Below are 27,685 nucleotides of genomic sequence, written 5' to 3'. Positions count from 1 at the left end.
TGTGTTTTATTGCACAATATTACTCACTGCATTAAAGAATATAACAACAGTTGTTTCACAAATACTACAAATTAATAAGACTACGAAAATAACAGAATCGCAATTAACAACTTTGCACTATCCATATCAATGAACACTAACATTTTGTGTTATATATTTTCAATTGATTGCTGTATATAAAGTTTTTTAAAATGGACTTAAATACATATACGAAACTTTGTCTAGTCAAATAATTACATTTAGCGCGGCAGGTTCTTTTTGCACAAAATGTTGACAACTTTTATGACTTATTGAAACCGGTGGTAAGTAAGAACTGTTTCAACAACGGTATATGATAATGCGATGCAGTATAGAAGCTACTACACAACTGAAATATGATAATCCTTATCATAGGAAGAAAGCGATGGCTACAAATTATGTGGCTCTTTTATTGGAAAACACAAGAACACAATTTCCGTCACCTGTGAATTTAGCTTAAAAAAACGACTGCCAGATTCGTAGATATCATCATTTACCTTTTATTTTTGATTGAAAAGGCAGAATGATAGATCATAGAGCCAAATGATATAAAGCCTAGTCTAGCTTCTTGGTTCACAATGATGGCAAACAGCCAATACTGTACTTCCACATCGATGACATTGTTTTTATTCAATAGTAGTATTCAATAGCGCATAAGGAAGAAGCACAAAATTATTATACTGTATTGTGTTATTTGTTGTCTGATCCCATCACATATAACAATGTTTTATATTTGTACAAATAGCCCATATACATGCATTCATTTAGCATGGTACACTAGAGTATATTATTGCGGTAGTTAATTTATGATGGCTTGTAATGGCGCACTATCCTATTAAGTGTCAAATAACGCAAAATGTTTCTTGTTCATCTTTTATGACACATCAGTGAGGATCAATTGTTGCTGATTTTCTCTACCGATTTCGGTAAACAAAGTACCTGTCATTAGTGACTCAGGGGCGGACAACTCTATATTATCACTATTTGTGGCGTGGTACATTGGACTTACAATTCTTCCAGTTTTGGATTATGCATAATCAGTAGGCATACGACCTAGATTGGGTTCTTTTCTAATTAATTTCGAATGGAGGTAGGGGTAATTCCACTTCATTCCAGAAACTGTCATTAAAAATGTATACTTTGGAATAGCCGTGACATACCGCAATGAGTCCTGTATTCAATCAAGTGATGAAATATCGTGCTTAGTTTATATAAGTAAAGTTGACAGTGGGTATAGATTATGGTATTTACCAATACCGCGATAGTATAGAGTCAGATTGCAAAGAAACAATAAGGCAAACAGCGAATACTACAATGTTGATAGCCAAATGTATCAAGGGAATTGTTTATTTATATTACAAAGACCATTGGGTGGCCCAGTCGGCTAAGGCACCGCAATTCAGGATGGAGAGTTGCATCCTTTGGTCAAACCAGAAACCTATGATCTTGGGTTTGAATCCTGGTTTGTAAGCACCATATCCATGCTTGTAGGTTTCACGAAAGTAGTCCAGGTCATTGAACTGCATCAGTTCGGGCTTTCCTCTCACATTAAGCTGACATGTCGTGATATAACTGGAATACTGTTAAAAGCTGCGATAAACCCAACTCAAGCACTCACAAAGACCATTATTTTAATAATTAGGTATTAGGGTATTGTCATGTGAATGTGAATTTTCTGTTTTTGAATTGTAAAGTTAGTCCACTGGTCCTTTGACAGTTTATTTCAAAAATACAGTAAATATTTGTAAGTTATATATGTAACTGATTGATCATGCGAATTGATAATGGGGGTCATGGGAGGCCCTGTCGTCTTAACGCGCAGTAATTCACTGTGAAGAGTTGCATCCCTAGGGCATGCCAGAAAACCTATGATCGCAGTGCACCCTGTATATGTTTCTAGGTTTGTCAGCACCATACCCATGGTCGTGAGTTTCGCAAAAGTAGTAAACGTCTGAGACCTGCATCACTTCGAGCTTTTCTCTCACATCAAGCTGACATGCTGTGATGTAACTGAAATACTGGTTCAGAGTGGCAAATACTGTAAAAACAGGAAATTAATGCGAGCAGAATATTAATGCGAAAAATGACGGAAGGTCGTATTAATTTTATGCGCATTAATTTTGTACCATCAAAATAAGGAAACAATCAACAAACGAAATAAATCACTTCAGTATTATTTACTAGTATTACATCAAAAACAATGATATCAGATCATTACAAGTTGATAGCAGCCACTGACAACAATCAGTCACAAAGGTAATAGATAAATAAATTACTAGACAAAATAACAAAGTCACCTACACAAAGTGAAGTTGAGAAGTGGTCAGTTCACATCCTGTCAAACAGCCCAGATTGGCGCCAGCCACGAATTATCCCATCAGTGTCCTTTACAAGCTTGTCAAGAGCAGACACGAGCCGACGCGCATGAATGGGTTTCATGACACTAATCCGCAGGTCAACATGAGTGTGAGGATTGTCACCTGATCGAAGATTAGATGCAATGTTGTCAGCATACCGCTCAGTGAATTGTTCCTTCATCAGCTGTTTGAAATCGCCGTTCACAGAGATAAATTTTTAGGAAAGGGTATGGGCACTCGCATTTTTAAAATGCGCATTTATGTCTAAAATCAAGAGCTCGCATTATTTTCATGTCACATTAAATTCCTGTTTTACAGTAGCAAACAAATGGATTATGATCCTTGAAAGGTGATATGATCCCAACCATTTCCCAACACTAATATGAAAGATAAGCAATCATTGTCATCAGCTGACATTACTTGGTGATGACATGGATCTGAAGTTACATGTGAATACAGAACACTGAGCTAAACAAATGAATTCATGGTCTTTCTTTATCAAACAGGCCTCCTTAAATCTAATCAATGACAAAGTAAATATTCCATAAGGCTTCTTCCACCCCCCTACAATAGTAGGAATGTAAAACTGATAATGGAATTGTCGATAGTATGAATCAATATAATGAAAAGTAATCAATTAGATTAGATTATGGTATATTTCGCATATATTTTGCACTAGAAAACTCATTTGTATTTAAACCTGCTTAGCAAGGATTACGTCAGCTTCCAATTAGAGTTACCTCCCTTTTGTTTTAGTAGCAATATTTCATTTATTTCTAATACACTGCACCAGTGAAGAAGCAGGTTAGAATTTGTCTTCAACAACACATGCTTGTCGTAAGGGGTGTCTAACAGGATCAATTGGACAGGCTCGCTGACTTGGTTGATGTCATCGTATCCCAACTGCGAAGATTGATGCTCAAGATGTCAATCACTGAATTATCTGGTCCAGACATGATTATTTACCAACCACCGTCACATAGCTGGAATGTTGCTGTGTTGGGCGTTAAACAACAAACAAACAAATTCTGTTATGTCGATTGTTATAAATTTACCAAACCTTTAAGTTGTTTGATATTATCGTAATACTATTGCACTAGTGTTGGCTACTATTGCAATACTATCGCAGTAGTGAAACTAGCCCTACAAGTCACCCCATTGATAAGTGTCCTCTTTCATCATCCAGTGACTGTCAGACAGTGCATATAGAAAACAAGGTGCTAGTATGTGGTTTTCTAATATGATCATTATAAGCAAGAAAAAGAAATTGATTACTAAAATCATTTCTACCCAAAGTTATTTTGTATCCCAAAGTAAATATATTACAGATAATTACTATTTTTGAAATATGTTTATACAGAAGCATCTCTTTGCTCTCATTGCCAGATCCCAGTCGCCAGGTTGTGCCATAGGTATGGTTGTTGCTGACGATGACAGTCATGGGCAGGTCAGAAAGCGACCTCGTCTCTCACTCAAAGGGAAGGGGAAGAGTGCCAGTTCTGCTGCAGCTGCTGTTGATGACTCGCATGGATTTCAGGGAACCACGCCACAAGATATATGTGAAAGGTAGCTTCAGTAGAACCAAGTCAAATATACAGCACAGTCCCCCAAGAAACTTTATTACCGTATTCGACGTAATAAGCGCCCCGCTCTAATAAGCGCCCACGGCGATATTTGCTAATATATTGGCTAGTGAACAATCCCAATTGGCACCCCTTCCGATTGATCAATGTACACAAGACCTATTTTTTCGTGAATAATACGTACTTGTGTGTTATATGCACCCTTAATTATGGGCAATTAAATTTTTCGGAAAATATATCTGTCGTACATAAACATTTCAGGCTGTCAGCATAAACCATGAAATTTATCTTTCAACTCTGTTTCTAATAAGAGCCCCCTATTTCTAATTTTGAGAGCGCCCTGGGCGCTTATTACGTTGAATACGGTATATAATTTTCGATTAAGTTTATATTTATTCTGTGATGGTAATTGATGTGAATGTTTTGATGTATCAACTAAAATAATACATATTAGTACGTTCATAAAGTCATACCATACTTCAAGGGAGAGAATTAATTTCGGACTTGTTAATCAAAAAGATTTCAATCAAGGTTACCGTATTCTACGTAATAAGCGCCCACGGCGATATTTGCTAATATATTGGCTAGTGAACAATCCCAATTAGCACTCCTTCAGATTGATCAATGTACACAAGACATTTATTTGTGTATAATACATGTGATATATGCATCCTCTATCATGGGAAATTAAATTCTGGAAAAATATATCTGTCATATATAAACATTTCAGGCTGTCAGCACAAACCACGAAATTTACGATCTTTCAACTCCTGTTTTTCACCAAAATAATATTCTAATAAGAGCCCCCTAGTGCTAAAAAAATATTTTACGAGTTTCCACATAGAAACATGACTTTGACAAGGGCTGGAAATGGCGTTTGTGCTCGTTTCCTGAGCAGATCTTGAAAAACGTTCAATATATCTTCACCAAATTTGGCACATGGATCGGTGTAGTCGTGAACTTGTGCCTTTTGATAGTTTGGGATTTTAAAAAACCCAAATATTTTTTAAGTTACTGTGGCATCAACTTTGACTTAGACTGAAAATGGGGGCAGATTTTGAAATAGGCACAACATTTCTTCACCAATCTAGGTGCATAGATAGGTGTGGTGAACTGGTGCTTTTTGATTGTGATTTTTTTAAACCAATATTGTTTTGAGTTTCCACGAAAACAAGTTCCATATATTTATTCAAGACAAGTATTTACCATTGCTGGGGATATCAGTGACTTTGAAAGCATTTTTATCCCCCTGGGGACATATGATGCAGGGAGAGGGGGGGATGTAGTCAATGCCTCGTCTGTCTGTCTATAATCCTTTCGTTTCCAGAGCACAGAACGTGAACCGTTTGATAGGGTCAATATTTTTCAACAATAATTGGCAGAGATATCAAACAGAACCTGTAGTGGTGCCTTTTGCTATTTACAGATTTTGGTCATTTTTGTTTTTCTCGATTTCAATGGAAAGAAGTTGTACTTAGTCTCATGAGGGGGTGGATTTCATTGCCAGAGCACCACTCAAAAACCACTCAGTATCTTTATCAACCTCAGCATTATGTTTACTCAACATAATCAGTTATGATTAACTGGACTTTTTCTGTAGAGAGATGAAATGGTTTACAGATGCTAATCATCTACTCAGAAAGCACATTACTCAGAGAACTAAAACTTTGACTAAATGATAACATTATGTAGTTTCAAGTTTAGGTTACCTCTCCAGAGTAAATTTGTTTTGTTTTTCTTACTGTACCACTTGTGTTGAAACTTGTTTACCAAGAATTACGATAAATATGAAAAAGGAGTGGATCATATGGCTGATGTGATCTCTTATGTTCAGAGGGTTTTGAATCCTGTGCTGTAATATGTGCGATATGAAAGTCTTCCGTCTGTTTCAGATCGGAGGAAGCTGAGCCAGTTCAGACGCTTGACGGCAACACCACTGAGGACCCGGTGAACCAGTCCGAAAGCTTCGCCCCTGATGAAGGGTCAACTGTACCCCCTGTAGCGTCCCTGGAGAACTTGGGTAGGTAGAATAAATAAGATAGTATCCCTTTACAATAGTGCCTAGCTGAAAAGTAACTGAAAAGGCTACGTAATATTAATTGCCCACTTATACAACACTATACTCCAGACTATCCCCATTCAACTGACAAGTGTGCATTTCTGTTGCTGCAGTATCAGCTCCCTTTGCAGTAAACAACCCATGTTACATGTTAGCAGGGTTTAACCTTGACTTACAAAACTGGGGGTCAGGGGAACCCCCAATAACTACTTTTAGGGGTCCTTGCAGGCAGTATGAAGGCCCTGTAAAGTAATGATATGGATTTAGTGTACTGAACATATTGATAATTACTCTCGAGCCTGGACTGAATGAATGATCATGTGGACATTGGTCATTATTGATGGATGAAATAACAGACAACTATCACTGCTCTTGATGAGCTGTAGGTACAATGAATATTATTGTGCATCGTTTGGGATGCAGTATATTTTTTTTCTGCGTCCATTCTCTACATTGGTACTCGACCCTGTGTTAGGTGTTATCTTGCATTCGCATTATCGTGAGAAGAGATACTGATTCTATTTCTTGTCAACAGTTTGTCATTTTAATGACCCACGTTCACAACCTGGCATTCAATGTTGGGGGGCGGAACCCAGATGTCATACCAGATGTTGATCAAAAGATGATATTGTTGTTACCCTGCCTGGAGCTCAGTATTAAGGGGATAAGACAAGGACTGGTCGGCTTGGAGTCAGTATTATGAGTCTAAGTAGTGTATCCATGTAAGCTGCAGTATCTCAATGGGCTAGCACTATAAAACCAGCATTAGACTAGCAGTCACACACAGGTAGACATGCTTGGATGTCGCTATATTTGTGCAATAATCTTAAATGTGGTGTTAAACCCGATTTCGCCTCACCTCACTATGGCTATGATGATGCACTGATCCAGGGATCCTATGTTGTAGGCAACACCTGCTTCCTGAACAGCGTCCTCCAGATCCTGCGTTACACCCCGGGATTCCTGGATGGCCTTGGGGAGCTGTACAGGGAAATCATTGTGGTGGAGAAGACGATGAAACGTCATAAGGAGGTCACTGAAGCAGAGGAGGAGAGAGAACCACCTCTCTCACTCGAGCTGGTCAAGCAACTGTTCAAGGTTGGTGGTATTTAAAAAAAACAAATTAGATACTTTTTTGTTGACAAATGTATTCAGAATGAGTATTGGTTGATGGGCTTGTTTGTTGTAGTACTGCCTTCTTTAATCAATAAATATGCCAGAGTCTGCTCAATCTTCTCATGATTGTCACAGAATGGTCATGACGCGTGAAGATCCGGGTAGAGAATAAGTCTTCAGCAACCCATGATTGGCATAGCAGGCGACGATGCTTGTCGTAAGAGGTGACTAACGGGATCAGGTGGTCAGGCTCACTGACTTGGTTGATGCATGTTATTGTATCCCATATGTTCTGACAATGTCACATGGGATTTTATCCAGCTCATGCTCACCAGGGACATGTTTATAAGTGCTCTAAGTGCTCTAACCTGACCATGATTGACTGACTATTTTTGTTTTCAGCTGTACAAAAACATGGAGAAGAGAGAGGAGAGATACTGTGAGATAGCCAGTGCAGATGTTACCAGTATGGCTGTCAAGCCTGACAAAGTGCTAGATATTATACGGTCAGTAGTAAAGAGTTCATTTTTTAACTTATCCTGCATTACTCCGTATTGCATTTACTGCTGTCTTTGACAGAGAGACGAACTGTGTGAGATCCAGCTGCTGAAGAAAGTTGTCCCAACCAGCCCAGGAGGCAGCGCCCTCTCACAGTCGGCACGTGACCCGGAAGTCATGACGTCACACAAAAAGACATAACTGCTTTGTCACCTCCACGGATGGACGTACTTTGTATCCCTTGTGGAAATTAAAGCTTATTATTTGTTTTTTATATTTTGCGTGTTTCTACATTCATTATATGCTGCTACATTGTTACCTGTTATGGGCCGTGACCTTAGGGTCTTCCCATTCGTAAATTGTAACGTTTATCGCTCGTCTGTGGCTCACGTCACAGTAATTTACGGGCGCAATGTTGTTCCCGCCATTTTGTTTTCTTTCCCGCCATTTTGGCCATTCACCACGAGGCTACGTAATGTCGTGCTCTGCGTTTTGAATTCTCTCTTTGGCTTGGGTAATACATTACATTTATGTATGTTGTTTTGGTGTGCTTAAAGCCTTGCCTTTTCGCTACCTCTCAGCGTAATTGTTTCTTCTCATAAACTTCAATATAATACGAAGTTTTTGAGTTACATTATGTCTCCCGTACTCTGTGGTTTTGCCACATGGTTACGTGTTTGCTTAAGGCTTTGCCTTTTCGCTCCCTTTAAGCGTACTTGTTTATCTCATAAACTTTAATAAAATATACTGTTTTTGAGTTACTTTATGCTTCCCATACTTTGTGATTGGCCACATGGTTATGTGTTTGCTTAAAGCTATGCTTTTTCGCTACCTTTTAGCGTCATTGTTTGATCTCATAAACTTCATTGAAATACAAAGTTTCTGAATCACATTATGCTTCCCGCACTTTGTGGCTTTGCCACATAGTTATGTTTTGCTTAAATTCCAGATTTTCTGCCTCGCTGCACTTGTTGCCGCGGGAACAAATCTGGTCGGGGCCGCCCCTTTCTGCCGTGATTGTACGACGCCCTGTACTTTCACAAGGCAGTGCCGATGTTGCAGTCATTCGTCGCTGTGATCCTTCAGCTCATGCGAGTATCCAGGACACACCTCGCTCAACGTGCTCGTCGACCCCCACCTACGTTGACGGCAGCAGCGCTCAGCGGAGCTTCACGGCGGCTCCCAACGTAGAGTCTGCCTCCCATGGCACGACATACGACCGTTCACGGTCTCCTACTCCACCGGCGGCTCCAGCGCTCCCAACGTAGAGTCTGCCTTCCATGGCACGACATACGACCGTTCACGGTCCCCTGCTCCACCGGCGGCTCCAGCGCTCCCAACGTAGAGTCTGCCTCCCCTGGCACGACATACGACCGTTCAGTCTCCAACACCGTCAACGCTGATGTCTCCGGCGCCTCCGATGTCTCGGCGCCTCTGATGTCCCGGCGCTCCCGGCGCCTCCGATGACTCGGCGCTCCCGGCGCCTCCGATGTCTCGGCGCCTCTGATGTCTCGGCGCTCTCGGCGCCTCTGATGACTCGGCGCTCCCGGCGCCTCCGATGACTCGGCGCCTCTGATGTCTCCCGGCGCCTCTGATGTCTCCCAACGTAGAGTCTGCCTCCCCTGGCACGACATACGACCGTTCACGGTCTCCAACACCGTCAACGCTGATGTCTCCCGGCGCTCCCGGCGCTTCCGATGACTCGGCGCCTCTGATGTCCCGGCGCCTCCGATATCTCGGCACCATCGGCAATCGCCTCCCCGGCGCCACTGCCCTGTTCTACCCTACCCTAGCGCCAGCGTTCCTGAAAGAGACTCTTCCTCGGCGCTCCCCGGGTTTTCCACGACGCCCATGGGGTTCCGTGTTTTATCGCAAAACTCGGGTACACCACTTGATCGTCTCTCACACAGTTCATTGAGGATTGTCTGTGTGTGGAGTTTGCACCTCAGTTCCGACTCCAAGGCGGTTTTCTCGGCTACTGCGCAGAGTGATTTACATGTCACGTGTCAAGTACTCGGACTGTCAACAACTCCGACCGGATTTAGGTCAACTTACCATGGCAAGGGGTGCCATGTATTTCTACAGATTGGTTTCCATGTCTACCTGTACGCTTGGTGATACCACTCAACCAGGCGCCTGTCGCAGTCCATCCATGCACGGATGTTGGAAACAATAGACCTCCTCTTCCAACACGGCTGTCACAAGGAACCTTGTTTCATCAACCCTTCGCTATAAGAATGATAGCGCCTATAGGCGTTCAAGGGATGGAAAAGATCGCCTTCCTTCGTCCGGTTTGATCTTTTCGACTACGACACCTTCCTATCTTCCGCCTTGACTACCGGACACAGTGTCAATTTGATACTTAAAGTCCCTCGGCCGTCCCACTGACCCCTGTTGCATACCTGCCTCGTATCGTGTTGTCGTCCTCCATCGTCACCTCGATATAAGAACAGGAGTACTTATACGCCGCTTCAGGGATGAAAACGATCTCATTACTTCGTGCAATGGCCATATTGCCTCGACTTCCTACTACCCGGTTACGTCGATGCCCCGGCGGTCGATTGTGAAGCTGGTTTACTTCGTCTACTTGAGGTTGGCTCGCAGGCGATCACACCTTTTTCCGAATCGTACCGACGGTACGCAATCGCAGACCCCTGTTGCTGACTACCTCCCCTGCCACCTTGTCAGTGGCTAGTGGCCCACACCAGCCCACATTGTGACCACCTGTGATCCAGAGATCAACACCATTGGCACAGCAACAGCCTCGAGATAAAGGCTTATCCAGGACGTCACTTGCTGACAGTGCATTCTCGGTCACGCCCTGTTGATCGTGTCCACTGACGACGTCACCGTAGTGTGGTGTTTGCGGACCCAGAGTACTCGCCCCTCTCCCGGCGCTACAAACTCGACCGGCGCCCCCGAGAATCACCATCTTCGGCGTTCTAGGCGCCTCAAGCTCTCCGACGCCTCACGCTCTCCGGCGCCTCGGGCCAGACTATGTCAAACGGTCGACACCCCAACCCTAGATCTGTTTGCCTCATATCTGAATGTGGCCAGCTGACGTCTTCCATTCCACCTGTGCCGGATACGACCGCTGTGGCAGTCGAAGCCTTCCATCGTTCCTGAGAAGGATTACGCGCGTACGCTTTTCCGACTCCGGTTCTCCCTCCCACGGTTCTTCAGAGATCCAGGCCACTCGACCCCTGCCATTGACTTTGGTCTCGCCTTATTGGTCAGCCAGAAGTTGGGTTATCGACCTCCGAAATATAGCCAGAGACAACCCCTGGAACTTCCGGTGTGGTCCAACCTTCTGCTCCATCCACACGGTCTGTTGCCACACCCTCATACCCGCATGTTATCGTCTGCACGCCTGACACACATGCAGAAAGCCAAGGGCTATTCGGCTAGAGCGACCAAGGCTATTGCTTCAGCCCACCGTCCATCTACAGGAGGACTGTATGCTGATAAATGATGCTTGTTCCAGGCATTTTGTTCTGACAAACACCAGGATCCGATGACAGCGTCACCGCAGATCCTGGATCAGTTCCTTCTGTACTTGCGTAGCACCCGTCGGTTGAAGGGCTTACCACCCCCACATACCTGGTCGCCATCTACTCCGTTCTGGCCATCCCGGACGATCGGAGAAAGACGAAAATTCCCGACCTACGGGCCTGGCTGCGCTCGTTCAGTCTTGAAGCTGAAGGCCAAGTTCGGACCGCCTGCGTTGGATCTGAATATGGTCTTCAATGCCCTTCGAACCACTCCCCTCGTCTTCCTTCTACGACCTTAAGTAGAAGACGGGTGTTTCTACTGGTTTTGACTACTGCCGCTCGAGTCCATGTACAGCACGCCCTCGACGTCTCCCGTGCCCGGTTCGAATGCGGTACCCAGGGCACCGTTCATCATGGACCGTACTGGGACGTCAGCGTAAAGACTCAACTCCCAGGACAGCCTGATAGATCATTCCTTGTCCCCTCCCCCCTCGTCCAGTGTGGGTGCCGAGGATGAGGATGAGCGTCATTATGCCCAGTAAGGGCACTGAAGGTTATTCTACGATCTAAAGACTGCCGCAAGTCTAGGAAACACCTTTTTCTGCCGGTCTCCCCTTCGTCGCAGTCGTTGGTCAGCCGGAATACTTTTCCCTGTGGCTCCGGGCGGTCATCCTTAAAGCTTATGAGCCGCCGGATTGGACCCTCCCCCCAAAGGCTATCACCTGAAATAAAATGAGATCAGGGCGATCGTATTTACACTGGTTCTTCACGGTATACTGTTCCATCCAGTCGTTCAGGGAAGCCTGTTCGTGGCGATCGGACACCGCCTTCACCAACCACTACTTCCGTGATGTAGCCTTGAAAGTTGTCGCCGGCGTTCACAGTTTTGGTCCCTGGTTGTAGCCCAACAGGTCATCTATCTCAGACGCTACTGATTCTCCGATACCCTGAGCGGGGCCCGTCGACCTCTCTGGAGTTTATCACCCCAGACGAGACGGCTCTCTTGCGTTCCGCATTCGCTCTTAGGTCAGTTTTAGTTTTGGGTTACCCGACTCATTCTATTGCTGTCACCTATCCGGGTTTTACTTTTTGCATCAACTCTCGCTTCCTGACGACAGGAATGGTAGTTGATGTGGACACCGGCGCCGACGCCAACGCCGCTGCTTCTCTGATACCTGAGCGGTGCCTGTCGACCTCACCGGTGTTCCTTGCCTCCAGCCTAGAGGGCTCTCCTGCGTTTCGCATTCGCTCTTGGGATTGGTCGTAGATTTTGCCGCCGACGCCACTGATTCTTCGATTCCCCGAGCGGGGCCTGTCGAACTCTCTGGTGTTTATCGCCTCAGATTAGAGGGCTCTACTGCGTTTCGCTTTCGCTCTTCGGTAAGTTATATATTTTGGCTACACGCCTCATTATCCCCCGCCGCGCGAAGGCGCGAAGCGGGGGATATAGTATTCACGACCGTCCGTACGTCCGTCCGTACGTCCCACCTGTTTGTTGCCGCGATATCTCAAGAACTAAACACTGGATTGTCTTCATATTTGGAACTATGGTGTATATACAGACTCAGCAGACACCAGTCGGTTTTGGTGACCTTGATCCCATTTTCAAGGTCACAGCAGACAAATCTGCTTTTAGAGTTGGAAAACGGTGTTGCCGCGATATCTCAAGAACTAAACACTGGATTGTCTTCATATTTGGAACTATGGTGTATATACAGACTCCGCAGACACCAGTCGGTTTTGGTGACCTTGATCCCATTTTCAAGGTCACAGCAGACCAATCTGCTTTTAGAGTTGGAAAACGGTGTTTCCGCGATATCTCAAGAACTAAACACTGGATTGTCTTCATATTTGGAACTATGGTGTATATACAGACACCGCAGACACCAGTCGGTTTTGGTGTCCTTGATCCCATTTTCAAGGTCACAGCAGGCAAATCTGCTTTTAGAGTTGGAAAACGGTGTTGCCGCGATATCTCAAGAACTAAACCTCTCGATTGTCTTCATATTTGGAACTATGGTGTATATACAGACACCGCAGACACCAGTCGGTTTTGGTGACCTTGACCCCATTTTCAAGGTCACAGCAGGCAAATCTGCTTTTGGAGTTAGAAAACGGTGTTGCCGCGATATCTCAAGAACTAATCGCTGGATTGTCTTCATATTTGGAACTATAGTGTATATACAGACACCGCATACACCTGTCAGATTTGGTGACCTTGACCCCATTTTCAAGGTCACAGCAGGCAAATCTGTTTTTGGAGTTGGAAAACGGTGTTGCCACAATATCTCAAGAACTAATCGCTGGATTGTCTTCATATTTGGTACTATGGTGTATATGGCGGGGGATATTTCGTCACTCTGTGACAAATACTTGTTGTATTTCGGTTACCTATTCGGGCGTTTCGTTTTTTGCATCGACTCTTGTTTCCCGAAGACAGGAATGGTCGTAGATGTTCCGGTCATCACTTGTATGCGGTGCGGATTCATCGGACCTTGACGAGGGTTTAATATGGTTCACATCTGCAGGTATGCCCACCGGCCATGCCGTCTGATAAAGATGCAATACGGAGTAATGCAGGATAAGTTAAAAAATTAAGTAAAATCTAAATATTTTTTACATTTGTATACTTATCCTGCATTACGAAGTCTAAGTGCCCTCCCTTTCGCTACGCTACCTCCCCACGAAGTTTCAGATGTTATGTTTAAAGCAGTTATGTCTTTTTGTGTGACGTCATGACTTCCGGGTCACGTGCCGACTGTGAGAGGGCGCTGCCTCCTGGGCTGGTTGGGACAACTTTCTTCAGCAGCTGGATCTCAAACAGTTCGTCTCTCTGTCAAAGACAGCAGTAAATGCAATACGGAGTAATGCAGGATAAGTATACAAATGTAAAAAATATTTAGATTTTACTAAATTGGAAGTTATAACCTTTGTTTATCCGTGTCATAGTCCTGCTCATGGTTTTCACCAAATAGTGAACTGTGTATGTTTTTTTTAAATTCTATTTTAATTTAATTTAATTTTAGCTTGCTCCAATCACTGCAGTTTCTATGTTAACATCACCATTTTAATGTATTCAACTGTAGTATGTCAACATATACAATAAAATGTTAACATGGTTAAAAAGAAAAAGTAGTGAACTTTTGCAATCTCGTTCACATTCCTCCCATGTAAAGCCTATAAGGTCTATTGCTTAAAGCTGAAAAACTGTATGTATGTCAGCCCACTAACCGACTAAATTGTTAGATTTTTCCTATCTCACACTATGCATTTCTTCTTTCTTCTTCGATCCTATGTGGAAATGTGCTTGAACAGAGTTTCCAGCCTCTGAAAAACAATTCCCCCAAACACATCCCAGCATCACTATTATCACCACTTAAACAAATGGGTCGTGCACTGTAATCCCGTGCCTAGCGACCTACACGACCTGATCACATGATTAACCCAGCCACATCATCTCTTTATCATCACCACTCTGTAGAGACGTGTACTGTCAGTGTTAGAGAATATTTTTTACAGATATTTGCCTGTAATCATCTTCCAGACAAATCTTTCAGCATATATCTTCTCAAGTGTCATTAATGTGAGGTGGATCACCGTTCAAAGTCTAAGAACTCCGACAAGAATTTGAGTACGCTGTCAAGCACAAGCCGTCGTCTATCAAGTTGAAGAAGTCCAGCAAGCTGATTGTCCCCTCCACCGTAACAGTGGCAGTGGAATTTTCCCTGCCTGCCCTCTCAGTGGCTGATGATGGTGTTATAGACAGCTTCCTGTCTGAAGACGTGGCTACTTTACCTCCTTACCAATTGGTTGCTGAAGAACCCGGGTCCACGTTTACATCGGCACTGCTGTCTTTTACGGACGTTTGCATGGTTCCCTCCTTCCAAAACTACATCTACAGCTGTGGTCGACCCTTCCACTGCTCCTTGTATGTCTGCTACCAGCTGCCTTGTGTCTCCCGCTTCTCATGTGTTGTATCGCGTAATAACGATCGCTCCTCTTTGCCTAAAGACAATCACGCTCCTCCGTGGTGACTAACAAGATTCCGCTGCCACCGATTGTCAGGGTTCACTGGAACCCTGGCTAGTCAATCGTATGATCGAAAGCTCAAAGGACCGCTAAAGGACAATCTCTCGGTCGTCTGGTACATCAACAAGCTGGGTTCCACCAAGTCGATGTTGCTCCTGTCGCTCTCGATCAACTTTTCCAGTTGATCAACTCCCTCAACATTCTGGTTCTAGCGAGGCGCATTCCAGGGATCACCAACGTGACAGCCGACTCCCTATCCTGACCCGATTGACCGTCATCAAGGAAATAGACTCCACCCGTCGATCTTCCAGTAGATCTGCCACCTCTACCCTTCCCGGAGGTCGAGCTGTTCACAACAAGGGTCAATGCTCATCTCTCACAGCTCGTCACTCCCATCCCGGATTCTCAAGCTTGGGACCACAATGCTCTGGCGATTCCATGGGAACGCCTTAACGCTTTATGCCTCCCCCGACCGCATTCTACCTCAGGTCCTTCAGAAAGTGGCTGCCACCAGTCCCCTGACACTGCTTTTGGTTGCGCCCTTTTGGACAACTAAGAATTGGTTCACCACATTGGTACAGCACGCCGAAAGAAGGTTCCACCATCTTCCATCTTTGCAATTGGCGTATCTACAGAGGTCCAAAGGATATTCCAAGCTGGTAGCGAAGAACGTTATGGAGGCTCACTGTTCCTATACTAGGATCCTCTACGACCACAAGTGGAAGGCGTCTGAGGCGTATTGTATGTTAATGACATCTCCGCTCCTACCACTGCTTCACCACAACAGGTTGTGGAATACATCCATCATCTAAGATCTACGCATAAGCTTAAGGGATCTTCTTTGGCCACTTATCTTGCTGCGCTCAACTCCATCATTGCTACTACCACGGAATTGAGGATTTCTACAGTTGCTGAACTTCTGTCCCTTATTTGGCCTACAAGTTGGCGTACCAGTCATCCTGTTTCCGGCCTCCGACCTGCAATGTTATGTCATCCTCCCTCGTTTGACTTCAGCCGAGTATGAACCACTTGCAGACAATTAGTTTGAGTTGATCACTTTCAAGACCATTTTTCTGCTAGCCCTTGCGAGTGCTCCACACGTTAGCAAGATATATGCTCTGGTTGTAAACAGAGTCCTGTTTGAACGGTTAGAGAGTCGAAAGGTGGCCTTCACTTGGATCTTATTGTGAAGAATCTGCTTCCGGGACAATCAGATCGGCAACTTTCAATCCCCACCACTGGCAACCTGAGCCCTGGTGACCTTGAAGATCTCTCCTTATGTAAGATTCAAGCGCTCCACATCTACTTGGAAGCTGCGAGACCACTTTGGTGCTCTGGGAAGAGACTCTTCATGCCACTTTCAATAGTCTCCCGTACCACAATCTCCTTTTGGCTCCTTACCACGGGTCTACACTTGTGCTGGTACTGGCTTGAAGATCCTCTTGGGGATATATTATCAATCATTCCTCTTCTTGTCTTGGCATGCTTCACTCCCTCGGACGAGATTGATAGCTTTGACAAAATGTTAAGAGATGCCGAGCAGTCGCACGCTATTGTCCATGGGAGATAGTATTGTGTCTACGTCTTGTAGAGTCGATTGACTGGAGACCCCTTCCGGACCGATTATGAGTCATACGCTTTATTGCTCGTTCTTTACAGCTACGCGGTTGTTCATGTAACAATGTTATACGTGAAAACACATTTCGCATGTTATTGCATATTTCATGCTGCAGTGTCCGACAAACATATCGCAGTGGTATCACTGGTTTTGGTGTTTTCTGCTCACAACTTATTTCAATTATTAGCACCTCGTATACATCTCACAGTTGTAGTCTATACAGACTAGGATATCTGTGTCCATCCAACTGTGGGATAAATGCATAGTGTGAGATGGGATAAGTTTAAGATTTTGAAAATTTTATGATAAATTGTATATTTATATACTTATCCTCTCTCACACGTTATGTGCCCTCCCAAACATCAAAGCTCATCTAGCCTGTTCAGAACGAAGGGGCAGGGGTAATCACATGATCAGGTCATCTATGATGCTATGCACGGGATTGGTGACCATGGTGATGCTGGGATTTTTTTTAGAAGCTGGAAACACTGTTCAAGCACGTTCCCACATAGGATCAAAGAAGAAATGTGTAGTGTGAGATAGGATAAGTATATAAAAATACAATTTTTTATAACATTTTCAATATTTTGCTATTTTTTCAACCATCAAAATATTTGGTTCTGCAGAGAATTCAACCCAATGTTCGAGGGCAACCTGCAGCACGATGCCCAGGAGCTGCTGAGATGTCTGCTGTGTTACCTCGAGGATGCTGAGAAAGAACTCCATCAGATTCAGACGGACCTCATAGCTTCAATACCCATTAGTCTAATGCCAGCTCAACTTGCTCCAGTCAATCCCATCATGCAACGCTTCCTGGCAGCTGGGAAGAAGCATGAAAAGCCATCAGCAACGGTCAGTAAGCCTCCTGTTAATGGAAGTGGTGATGGTCCCTCAAAGGAACCCATCAAGACCCAGCTGTTCAATGGTGAACTAGCTGATGAAGTGGATGGCATGGTAATGACCAATGGAGAACATGAAATATGTGGCTCAAAAGTGTGTGAACTGTCAGCAGAGGGAAGTGAGGCTGTATCATGCAACAAGAATCGGAAACGACGACGTTCTCGCTCAAAACCTCTACCTTCACTTAAAGCAGAAGAATCAGCCAAAAGTGTTTCTACGTTTGACAATTATGCCAAAGAACATTCTGCCAAATCAAGTACCAAGACTCCTTCAGAAATGAAAACATCTGAACCTGTTAAGAAAGGAAGAAAGAGACGTTCGAACGGAAAGGAAGAATCAACGACCAAACACGATTGCGAGAGTGAAAGCAAAGATAAAAGTGCTGCAGAAACCGGAGGTCACAAGAAATCTAGACGAAGGAAGAAGGTTGATCTGACTACATCCACGGAGGATGGACCTAAGAAGACCCAATCTGATACTGCTCATTGTGAAGGTGATAAATCTCAGCCCAGTATACTGTCCATGTTTACTAAATCAGGGCGTAGGCTTGGTATGCGAGGAAGACTTGTTAAGAAAGAACCTGAAGCAGACGACACGGAAACTGTCGGTGTCAAACAGGAACCTCTAACAATGGAGTATGAATCTGATGAGATGAAGGACGAAGATGAAGTTTCCTTTCCGAAGCTGAATGTTTCTCCTCGGAAGTCTGAATCATGTGTAAAGTCACCCTCCAAACTAAGTCAGGACTTTTCCCAAATGACTTGTAAGTCACCATCAAAGTCTGATGACAAGAATGGATGTGTAGATGTGAAGCAGCCTATGTTAAAGTTACAGAAGTGTGATCATGTATGTAACAGTCCTTTGAAAAGTGTGAAGGCCACAATAGCCATGAACATTCTCAGCCCAGCAAAACGTCAAGTCAACTTTGAGTTAGAGGAGGAGGACTCTAATAACCTAGATGATAGTGATGATGAATATTTAGGACATCTTAAGTCAGTTCCAGTGAAACCCTTGTCTGTGAAAGTGGAAAAGTGTGACCGGGTCTGTGACAGCCCCCAGAAGTCTGTCAGTGCTCACCTGGCCATGAAGTACCTTTCTGGCCACAAGTTACCCAAAATGGACTTTGTCGAAAAGCTGTTTCAGGGAACGATGATGTTGAGAACCAGATGCCTGGAGTGTGAGTTTTTCCGCGAGAGGAAGGAGGAGTTTCAGGATGTCAGCGTTCCCTTGAGGCGGGAGCAGAAGTCAGACGATGAGGAGGAGCAGGATGAAGACTCAGGTAATAACTGTACTGTGAATAGTGACACACCTTCATTGAAAATGCTTAACCGTATTAGAGGTGCACGGTATTACTGGTATTCTGGTATGCCATGATATGAAATACTTATGAATAGGAGTCACAATACTGTTATCTTGATTTTTTCAAAATAATGATTTTTTTCATCTTGTTTGCAAAGTTTACAGTGACAAGTATCAAAATTATAATATACTGAAATTAGCAACTGATTTCTGTGATCTAAGAAGCGAAACTATTCACGACCAGTTTCCCGCATAAAATATGTCTATTACGCATGCATTGTGACCATAGCAACAAAGTGACTGACAGTTCTAAAAAATATGAGGGGAAAAGTTTTTTATTCAGGTACATAACAAATTCAGATGAAAGAACGCATGCAATATGCATACTTGTTTATGTGCAAACTAAACATGCAGAAGTTCTCGTATGGTTGATGTTCACATAAAAAAATTCACACTGCAAGTATGTACAATTTTGCTTCATGGAAAGATTAGGTAGGCAGATAAACGTCCATGATTCAACAAACATCACAAACTGTCCTTCATTTCCAAGATGACGATGACTCCTGCCTGTCTAAGCTGATGTCTGCGTTTACTGAGGTTGAACGTCTCCGTGACGACAACAAGTACTACTGTGACATGTGCAGATGCTACGTTGAAGCGGAGAGGTCTCTCCACTATGACCAGCTTCCCGAGATCCTGACCCTGCATCTCAAACGATTCTCAGCATCATCAGGGTAAACATGTTGATTGTTATGTTTAATGTTATTGCTTAGTTTGGCGCTTGAACGTCATGTGCTGTCTTTATCCTCGGGGTGAAACGATACATCAGTGCACCAGTGCATCATGAGTTTTCATGAGACAATACAATACACAATACGTTTGTTTTTGTATTGGTACAAGATGATACACTTGCTAAAATAAATTACTTGCTAATCGTTTAATGACGCCCAAGCATTTTCCGTGCACCGGACTTGTCCGAATGTGACTGCAAATTGTCCGATTTGAAAAAGTGGAAACTGGACATTTTAAAATTTGACAACTGGTTGTTTTCGAAATACTATTTGCAGGACATTACAACCTGAGACCGAATATAATAACAAAGGATACAAAATAAAGAGCAGCAACCAGACTGACATGTGGTTTTGTTGTTGATTAGTGTAAACACAACTTGCAGGGATGACTTCAATCAACATCAATCACCACAGGTATTTTTCGCAGGCCCCTGAATCTATTAGTTTTGGGGGCGGTTGGGTAGCCTAGTGGTTAAAGTGTTCGCTCATCATGCCGAAGACCCGGGTTTGATTCCCGACATGGGTACAATGTGTGAAGCCAATTTCTGGTGTCCCCCGCCGTGATATTGCTGGAATATTGCTAAAAGCGGCGTAAAACATACTCACTCACTCACTATTTCTATAGGTCCAGTGTTTCAGTAATATCCCCATCCTGCTTCCGGGCCTGTGGTATATCTGTATCAAGTCACATGTTGATTTCACAGAGTTAGCCATATTTGATTACCTGTCAATTTCTGTCGTAAACATCAGTGACAGAGGTCCGAAATGTCCAACTGCAATTTAAATAAACGACCTGTTTGTGATAAACGCTTGTCAAAACCCTTCTGAAGTTAATTGTGTTGTGTTTTGTTTCAGAATGTTTGGGTGTGTCTCCAAGATCAATGACCATGTAACGATACCCTTGTCCCTGCCATGCCTTAGGTACAAGTGCCCCAAGCCTTGCTGCCGACCAGATCATAGGTAATATCTCTCTCTCTCTCTCTCTCTCTCTCTCTCTCTCTCTCTCTCTCTCTCTCTCTCTCTCTCTCTCTCTCTCTCTCTATTTGTAATATGGGATGTATACAAGAAATACAGATTAACTATAGTAATATGAAAGATTAAGGTGTTCTTTAACTGCCATGACAGATTAACTATAGTAATATGAAAGATTAAGGTGTTCTTTAACTGCCGTGACAGATTAACTATAGTAATATCAGGGATGTGAGCAGGTTTTCCAAAAAAGAGAGGAAAACTCTAATCACCCCCCCCATGCCCCCCCATAAATTTTTTAAACAGTTGATTGCATTTTAAGCAATTTCGTGCAATTTGGACAACATTCACACCAAGAAATGTAATAAGTCAGTGGCAAAAGTCAATGACAAATAATCAAAGATTGAGGATGCAGTAAAATTTCGAAGTTAAATCAGTACTTTAAAAAATTGGGCATAGCTTCCACACACCCGGCTACCCGCCGGGTCTGGGAGCAATACTGCCATAAACCTCACCCCTATCCCCCAGACACAAGGACAACTGTCACAAGGGTGCAATGTCTGACCCTTTTCCCATGTTGAAGCATATGGAAAAACTTACCTTGTACTTACTTACCTTTTGTTGAAAAAAAATAAAACAACATTGCAAACATAAGACATTAATACAACATATATCCCCGTGTTATGGGTTTTCAGATGCTGAAGAAACATTCATAGTTTCTCGCTAATCACATGAACAACTGTAAAACATCTCATTCACTTATAGCTTAAAAAACAACTTTATCTTAAAATCAAGCCATCATCTGTTTATTTACAATTTCTGTGTGATACATTCTAGTGCAAGTATTCGTGATAGAAAATGTATGATGTCCAAAAACCTATGATCCGACGATAATAGTATTATATCATGAATAATAATAAAGGCATATATGATGCTGAAAGCTCTGATCGAAAACAGGACAATCCATGACGGTTGTCAGGAATAACGATTATATTTAGAGGAGTATATTCTTTTAAATCTTTGATCATATTTTTTCGCAGAAAATTAATTTTTCCAAGGATTACTGTTTTAAGAAACGCGATTTTCCACATTTCCGCGGAGATTTCACATCCCTGTAACATGAAAGAATCAAGTATTCTTTAACTTCTTTTGTGTACTATGTATCTTTGAAAAGTTAAATATTATGAGTTAAACTTAAACAATCAGGATTCATCCATTAATTTCTTATGAATGTTTCTGTGGTTGTGGGGGAGATATAATAAGCACTTAATTTTGTTTTTCCTGTCAAATTCAAAATTACATGTTCCCCACAAAACTTGTGTCTGTATTTCAGGTACAACCTCTATGGTATAGTGACACATGCTGGGGTGACAATATCATCTGGCCACTACCTGTCCTACGTCCGTGTCGACTCGGGCCCCGGTTCCTCTCATCTACCTCTTGCCAACTTCATCAAGACGGAATGGTCTCCGGTAAAGGGAGATAAGCAAGACAACACAGACGATGATAGTGAGCCCTCAACTGTGCAATGGTTTGAGTGTGATGATGAATCTATACGCATTCACTCAGACAAGAATTTCCGGGAATGCCTGACATCCGAGAACAGTTCACTACTTGGGACACCATATGTCTTGTTCTACCAGCGTGTCAACTAAATTGGTGTAATTATTATAAGAGTTATATATATGAATTCATGATCTTCTAATAAACACACGAGGAAACCATCATCTCCAATTAAGTATTGTCCATATTTATTAGCAAGCTCTGAAAAATGTCATTTGACAAACTCTTGCAATTATATTTTTGTAATGTGGTTTATTTCCAACATGGGGCGCACAGGTGGTCCAGTCTTCTAAGGCGTTGCGTTGTGCTGAGTTGCGTCTCTTGACCACCCCATGAACCTATGATTGTGGGTTTGAATCCCATTATATTTCTAGGTTTGTCAGTACCGTACCGTGCTCATGGGTTTCACTGAAGTGGTAAACGTCAGAGGCCTGCAACACTTCGGTCTTCCTGCTACATCAAGCTGACATCGCTGTTATGTGACTGGAATACTGTTCAAAGCAGCGTTAAAGCAAACTCACTCACTATTCTAAATATTAAAATTATACCAATCTGTGTGTTTACAAGAAGTTTTCTGTTTTACTATGATTTGAATAATTTATTGTCAGAATGTACATAATTCAACTGCAGGTTAGATGATGTGTTGTACTGTTTTATTGTATCTAATGGAGGTGATAGATACACATCACCCAGAGAAGTCGGAGCATGGTATTTTACCAGGGCCATTTTCACAAAGTGACCTTGAATCTCTTATTCTTAAACAAAGACTTGCACTGGTCAGTACCATGATCACTTTGTGCAAGTGGGCCCAGGGTGCCGTTGTACAAAACAACCTTAGCACTATGACTGTTGTAAGTCTATGTTAAGGTGTGGGAGTTACGATCACCTTACCGCTAAGATTGCTTTGTACAACGGCAATGTCATTAAAATCAGATCTAAGTTCTTGCTGCCGCTAAACAAAGATCTGAGGACATCCCATTACGGGTCATGTCAGATCAACAATCTCATGACTTTAATGAGTGACTATTGCTTAATGCTGCTTCATCAATCCACAGTTAGCTTTCAGTGAGTCTGACTTGAGAAAACTTGCCTTATCACGTACAGGTATTATTGGATAATACCAATCCTATGTCTAACAGGATATGTCTTGAAACAGGATGATACGTGATGAAATCTTGCCCCTTATTATCTCGCTGACTTATTTTGATAACAGTGATGTCATAAACAGAATATAGGTAACCATTTTCAAATTCATTCAAGCTGGACTGACTTACTTGATTGACAGAAAGTGGTAAATCGATGATGATAAAACAACAGTGATTCTGCTCCAGCATTGATTCTCGGATGCCAGGTATAGTACTGTCAGAAATGCTAGAAAGAGTGCTTAATGCCCGTTAAAACAAGACAAAATCTTTCGCAGGCTTTTGCTATTGAAATATCGAGAAGCTACCGATCTTCAGTAACAAGTGCAGTATGTGTCTCAGCCCAGGAACCAGACATGTACCTGGACATGCTTTCCTGAACCTTGCCATCTCATTGCTTCCACATTGCTTGGTCAGTCAGGCAGGTTATATTTTGCCACAAGACGTATTAATATTTTTTTAATGTTGTTCTTGAAGTCAGTGTGATCCACAGCCTAAACGTGTATCAGACTTGTAGTAGACGATCCTTCAGATCTAAGAATTAAATAAAAAATACAGGCACCAAAGCAAAACAAAAGGTAACTTTTTGTTTCTTATAACATTATTTTATTGAAGAAAGTGTTGATAAAGTTGTCAGTATTCCTTCAGTAAGCCAGTCTTTTATGATGAACATCTTCCATTAAACCCAAGTGTGTCAGTGTACATATGACATTGTATGTTATTTAAGACGTTTTCATTTATTATTGAAATGGTGTGTCTACATATATAGAGTGATGTCAGATGTGAAGGTATATTGAGTGAAGGTACTGTGTACCCCGTGGGCATCCATACCTGTGTCCTACCTAAGGAATGAAAAACTTGCTTGGAACAATTGGTGATCCTATCAAGTCTTAATTGAAGTTATTTCAAAACACATTTTTCTCCTGAAGTTCCTTCATTTGTATATCAAAATAGCAGTTAATGGTTATTCCCACACAAACAATGTTGCATTTAAACACAAGACACTAAGTACTGTGCATCATCTTGACATAGATAGGAAGTGGTCATAAAAGTCTATGTTAAAGTATGGGCGTTACAATTGTCTGAGTCCTACAATAACTTTATGGAACAGGCCCAGATTATGGAGCATAGACTCTCTCTAGGACTAAGTACCATGAGGGGCGGTCGGGTAGCCTAGTGGTTAAAGCGTTCGCTCGTCACGCCGAAGACCCGGGTTCGATTCCCGACATGGGTACAATGTGTGAAGCCCATTTGTGGTGTCCCCCGCCATGATATTGCTGGAAAATTGCTAAAAGCGGCGTAAAACCAAACTCACTCACTCACTAAGTACCATGAGTATTTGAAGGGAGACTAGGCTCTCTCGGTCATCAGGGTAATTATTTGTTGCTGGTTTGCTCCAGCCTGTTGTCTCCCACCAACTCTTCTCTTCATTCGGATGGATTTCAGTACCTTGGTTTCTATCAGGGATGCTTCAGTGTAGATTCTTGAGAGAAGTCTCATTTTCTCTAGAGTCGTAATATTCTCAAAAATATCCTTTTAATCCACATCTGTGCTATTTTCGTTTCATGGATCTTAAACCTAGGTAATTCGTAGTGATTGGCAGCCACATGAAATGGGACTGCTTTAAGGTATTGAAATTTGTGTTTCTGAGGCATGCTTTCCTGTACAGACAGATTTTGCCAAGGCTTGCGATTACGGAATTCATGCCAATTTTATCATAATCATGCATTTCCAAACGAGTAATGCTTAAAAGATCTCGCAGAAAAATAATCAAACCTGTAATTGAAATTTCTGTGTGTGAAAGGGGGAACCTCCCCCTCATCAATAAATTTCTGGCAATATCTCTGCAGACATGAAACTTTACCACATGAATTTACAATTGCATTTATAAGGTCAAGTTCATCTTTGATGTGAAACATGTTATATCTTACTTTCTCTTGACTATGGTGCAAAGATCTTTTCATTACTGGAAATCCTTCAATGGATCTAGGGAATTCTTTTGGCACATGTGATGTAAAGGTCAAGGTCACAAGACTCATCCTATGCCTTCTTCAGGATGGGGCCCTAGGGTACGATCCACAAAGCTATCGTAGCACTAGAGTAGCACTAGAGTTATCCTTACTCCCATACTTCAGCAGAGACTTACGACTTGGATTGCTCTACGATCGCTTTGTGGAACAGGGCCTGCTTTGAAAAAGGTTTGGTCAAAATAAGAGGATAGGGTCAGCATTCAGGATTTTTGTAAAACATGGTTATGACATTATCACTGCCAGTCAGTGTAACTTTGGTTATTGTTAACTTCCAAGATCTGGAGTAATGTTTCTCAGACTGGAAGTACACAGTATGTTAAGACTTTGGGGGAAAAGTCAGTGAAGAGGCTGCCTTAATTTTTGCAAGTACTTGCAAACACCTACAGTTAAAATTTGAATTGCCCAAGATACAGGTGTACATGTTTATTTGCATGTAGTGTGAAGCTATGAGTGAGGACAGCACAGAGAGTGGCTGACATATTCACTGGTGGTAGTTCTCATGTTATGGTGTCAAAACATGACTGATGTGATGTCTGTTTCTCAGGTGGTTAATAGTGCCACTATGTTTCCCTTACCTCTTGTAGTTGATTGTTGTACATTTATTGTTGTGTATACTGATATATAGATTCACCTCAGACGCTGTATAGGACTTAAAAACCTGTTGGAGAATATCTTGTTTTCAAAAGGCAAGTGTCCGAATTGCCACTGTACATCTTTGAACACTTTAAGTGTGAATCACAACAATTACAAAGCAATATTCTGCCAGTAATTATTGTGCACAATATGAATATGAAGTAAATTATGAATGGTCCTAGTTTCTCTCTTGTTTGTTTTAAAGTTTTATTATTAATTTCTTTTCAATCTCGTTTTCAAATCTGCATGTTTGTTTCAGAATATTTATGTCCATATTCTGAAAAGTCTTCGACGTATTGATTTGAATATTGTGATTTCAGTTGAAGTATTACTCTACCTCTGAACTGTAGTCATATTTTCTGTTGTCAAACAGAGTTTGTATGCGAGTGGTCTTCATGTAGTTAAGATATTAATAAGAAACTTGATAAGGGATATACCTTACCACAAGGATGGAATAAGGGATCTAGCTTGATTACCGGTAGATGTTCCCGACAACTACTCTTGTTCCCAAACTGTTCCTGACTGAAGCACCCAGTGTTCAGATGATCGGGACATATCTCCATTGTCATTGCTGTAAGACCAGTAAAGTCTGGCTTACCAGACCGGAAAGTTGGTATTTTCTCACGCTTGTGTTAGGGTGCATGTATTTTTAGGCTGGGAAGCAGGTTAACACCATATTCTACTCAAAAGAAGTTAAGGACCGCCTGATTCTTTCATATCACTATAGTTAATCTGTCACAGTATGATAGATTAACCATAGTAATGTGAAAGAATATGTGCTCCTTTACCTCTTTTGCGTGGTATTTTTCTTGTAGTGAACTCGGTCAGATAATGATAGGATGAGGATGCTGTGGGGACCGTGAAAGCTCCTCCTCTCCCCCGACGATGTCAAGTTACTGCCATTCAAGCTGACAGGAATTTCCTTTGCATGCACCCTATCTCCTATTTTACGATCACTATCTCCTGCCATTAGTTATAACACAGACTTGTCAGTAAATCATTTTTTTAATCTGGATACTGTGTGTACTTGTTGAAAAAGACTTCCAATGAGAATAATCAGTTGGTTTGGTTTTGTAGCTTGTTTGCACAGTTTCAGAATATTAGCAATAAATAAGGCTATTCAGTGTGTGACCTTATAAATATGCAACAGTTGCCAGTATTCAGTATTATCACAACCAGCTTTGCTCAGTCAATGTCTCCTTATCTGATCATTTTTTTATAATTGTTCGGTCTGTTTTAATACAAACTATTACTTATTCTCAGTCGTTCAAAGTTTGAAAACATTGAATTTAAACAAGGTGTACCCACTTTGTAGTAACATGTTGGATCCATTATGTAGGGTGAAAATATAGAACTGGTTTTCAGGTATGAAGTGATCAGGTGAGTGACCTGTTATGTGATACCCAGTTGTAAAAATTTGAAGGTTATAGAAGGAGAATAGTACTGTATACTTCAAGAAGTATTTGCTGATGTTAGGAGTGCCAAGGAAGCAAGATTATTAGATCACTGTGAATGTGCTCAACAATGTCAGTTATCGTTATATTGTGATAATCCTCAATTTTATGATAATAAAGATACATCATACATCA

The 27,685-nt window shown here is 42.3% G+C and overlaps 1 protein-coding gene across 1 annotated transcript; it reads left to right on the top strand.

Annotated features, from left to right (window-relative positions):
- Positions 1-121: 121 nt before the first annotated feature.
- On the top strand, positions 122-27,685 carry LOC124127138 (ubiquitin carboxyl-terminal hydrolase 1-like). The gene is made up of 9 exons (XM_046490592.2): positions 122-302; positions 3,762-3,941; positions 5,851-5,978; positions 6,925-7,115; positions 7,536-7,639; positions 17,396-18,948; positions 19,519-19,702; positions 20,615-20,719; positions 22,062-27,685. The coding sequence occupies exons 2-9, from the start codon at positions 3,790-3,792 to the stop codon at positions 22,381-22,383; spliced, it is 2,739 nt and encodes a 912-aa protein (XP_046346548.2). The 5' UTR covers positions 122-302; positions 3,762-3,789; the 3' UTR covers positions 22,384-27,685.

The sequence above is a fragment of the Haliotis rufescens genome, unplaced genomic scaffold, assembly GCF_023055435.1.
Source record: "Haliotis rufescens isolate VD_foot unplaced genomic scaffold, xgHalRufe1.0.p SCAF_4, whole genome shotgun sequence".
Classification (NCBI taxonomy): Eukaryota; Metazoa; Mollusca; class Gastropoda; order Lepetellida; family Haliotidae; genus Haliotis; species Haliotis rufescens.
Note: the sequence above shows the minus strand (reverse complement) of the source record. Positions and strands in the feature narration are given on the sequence as shown.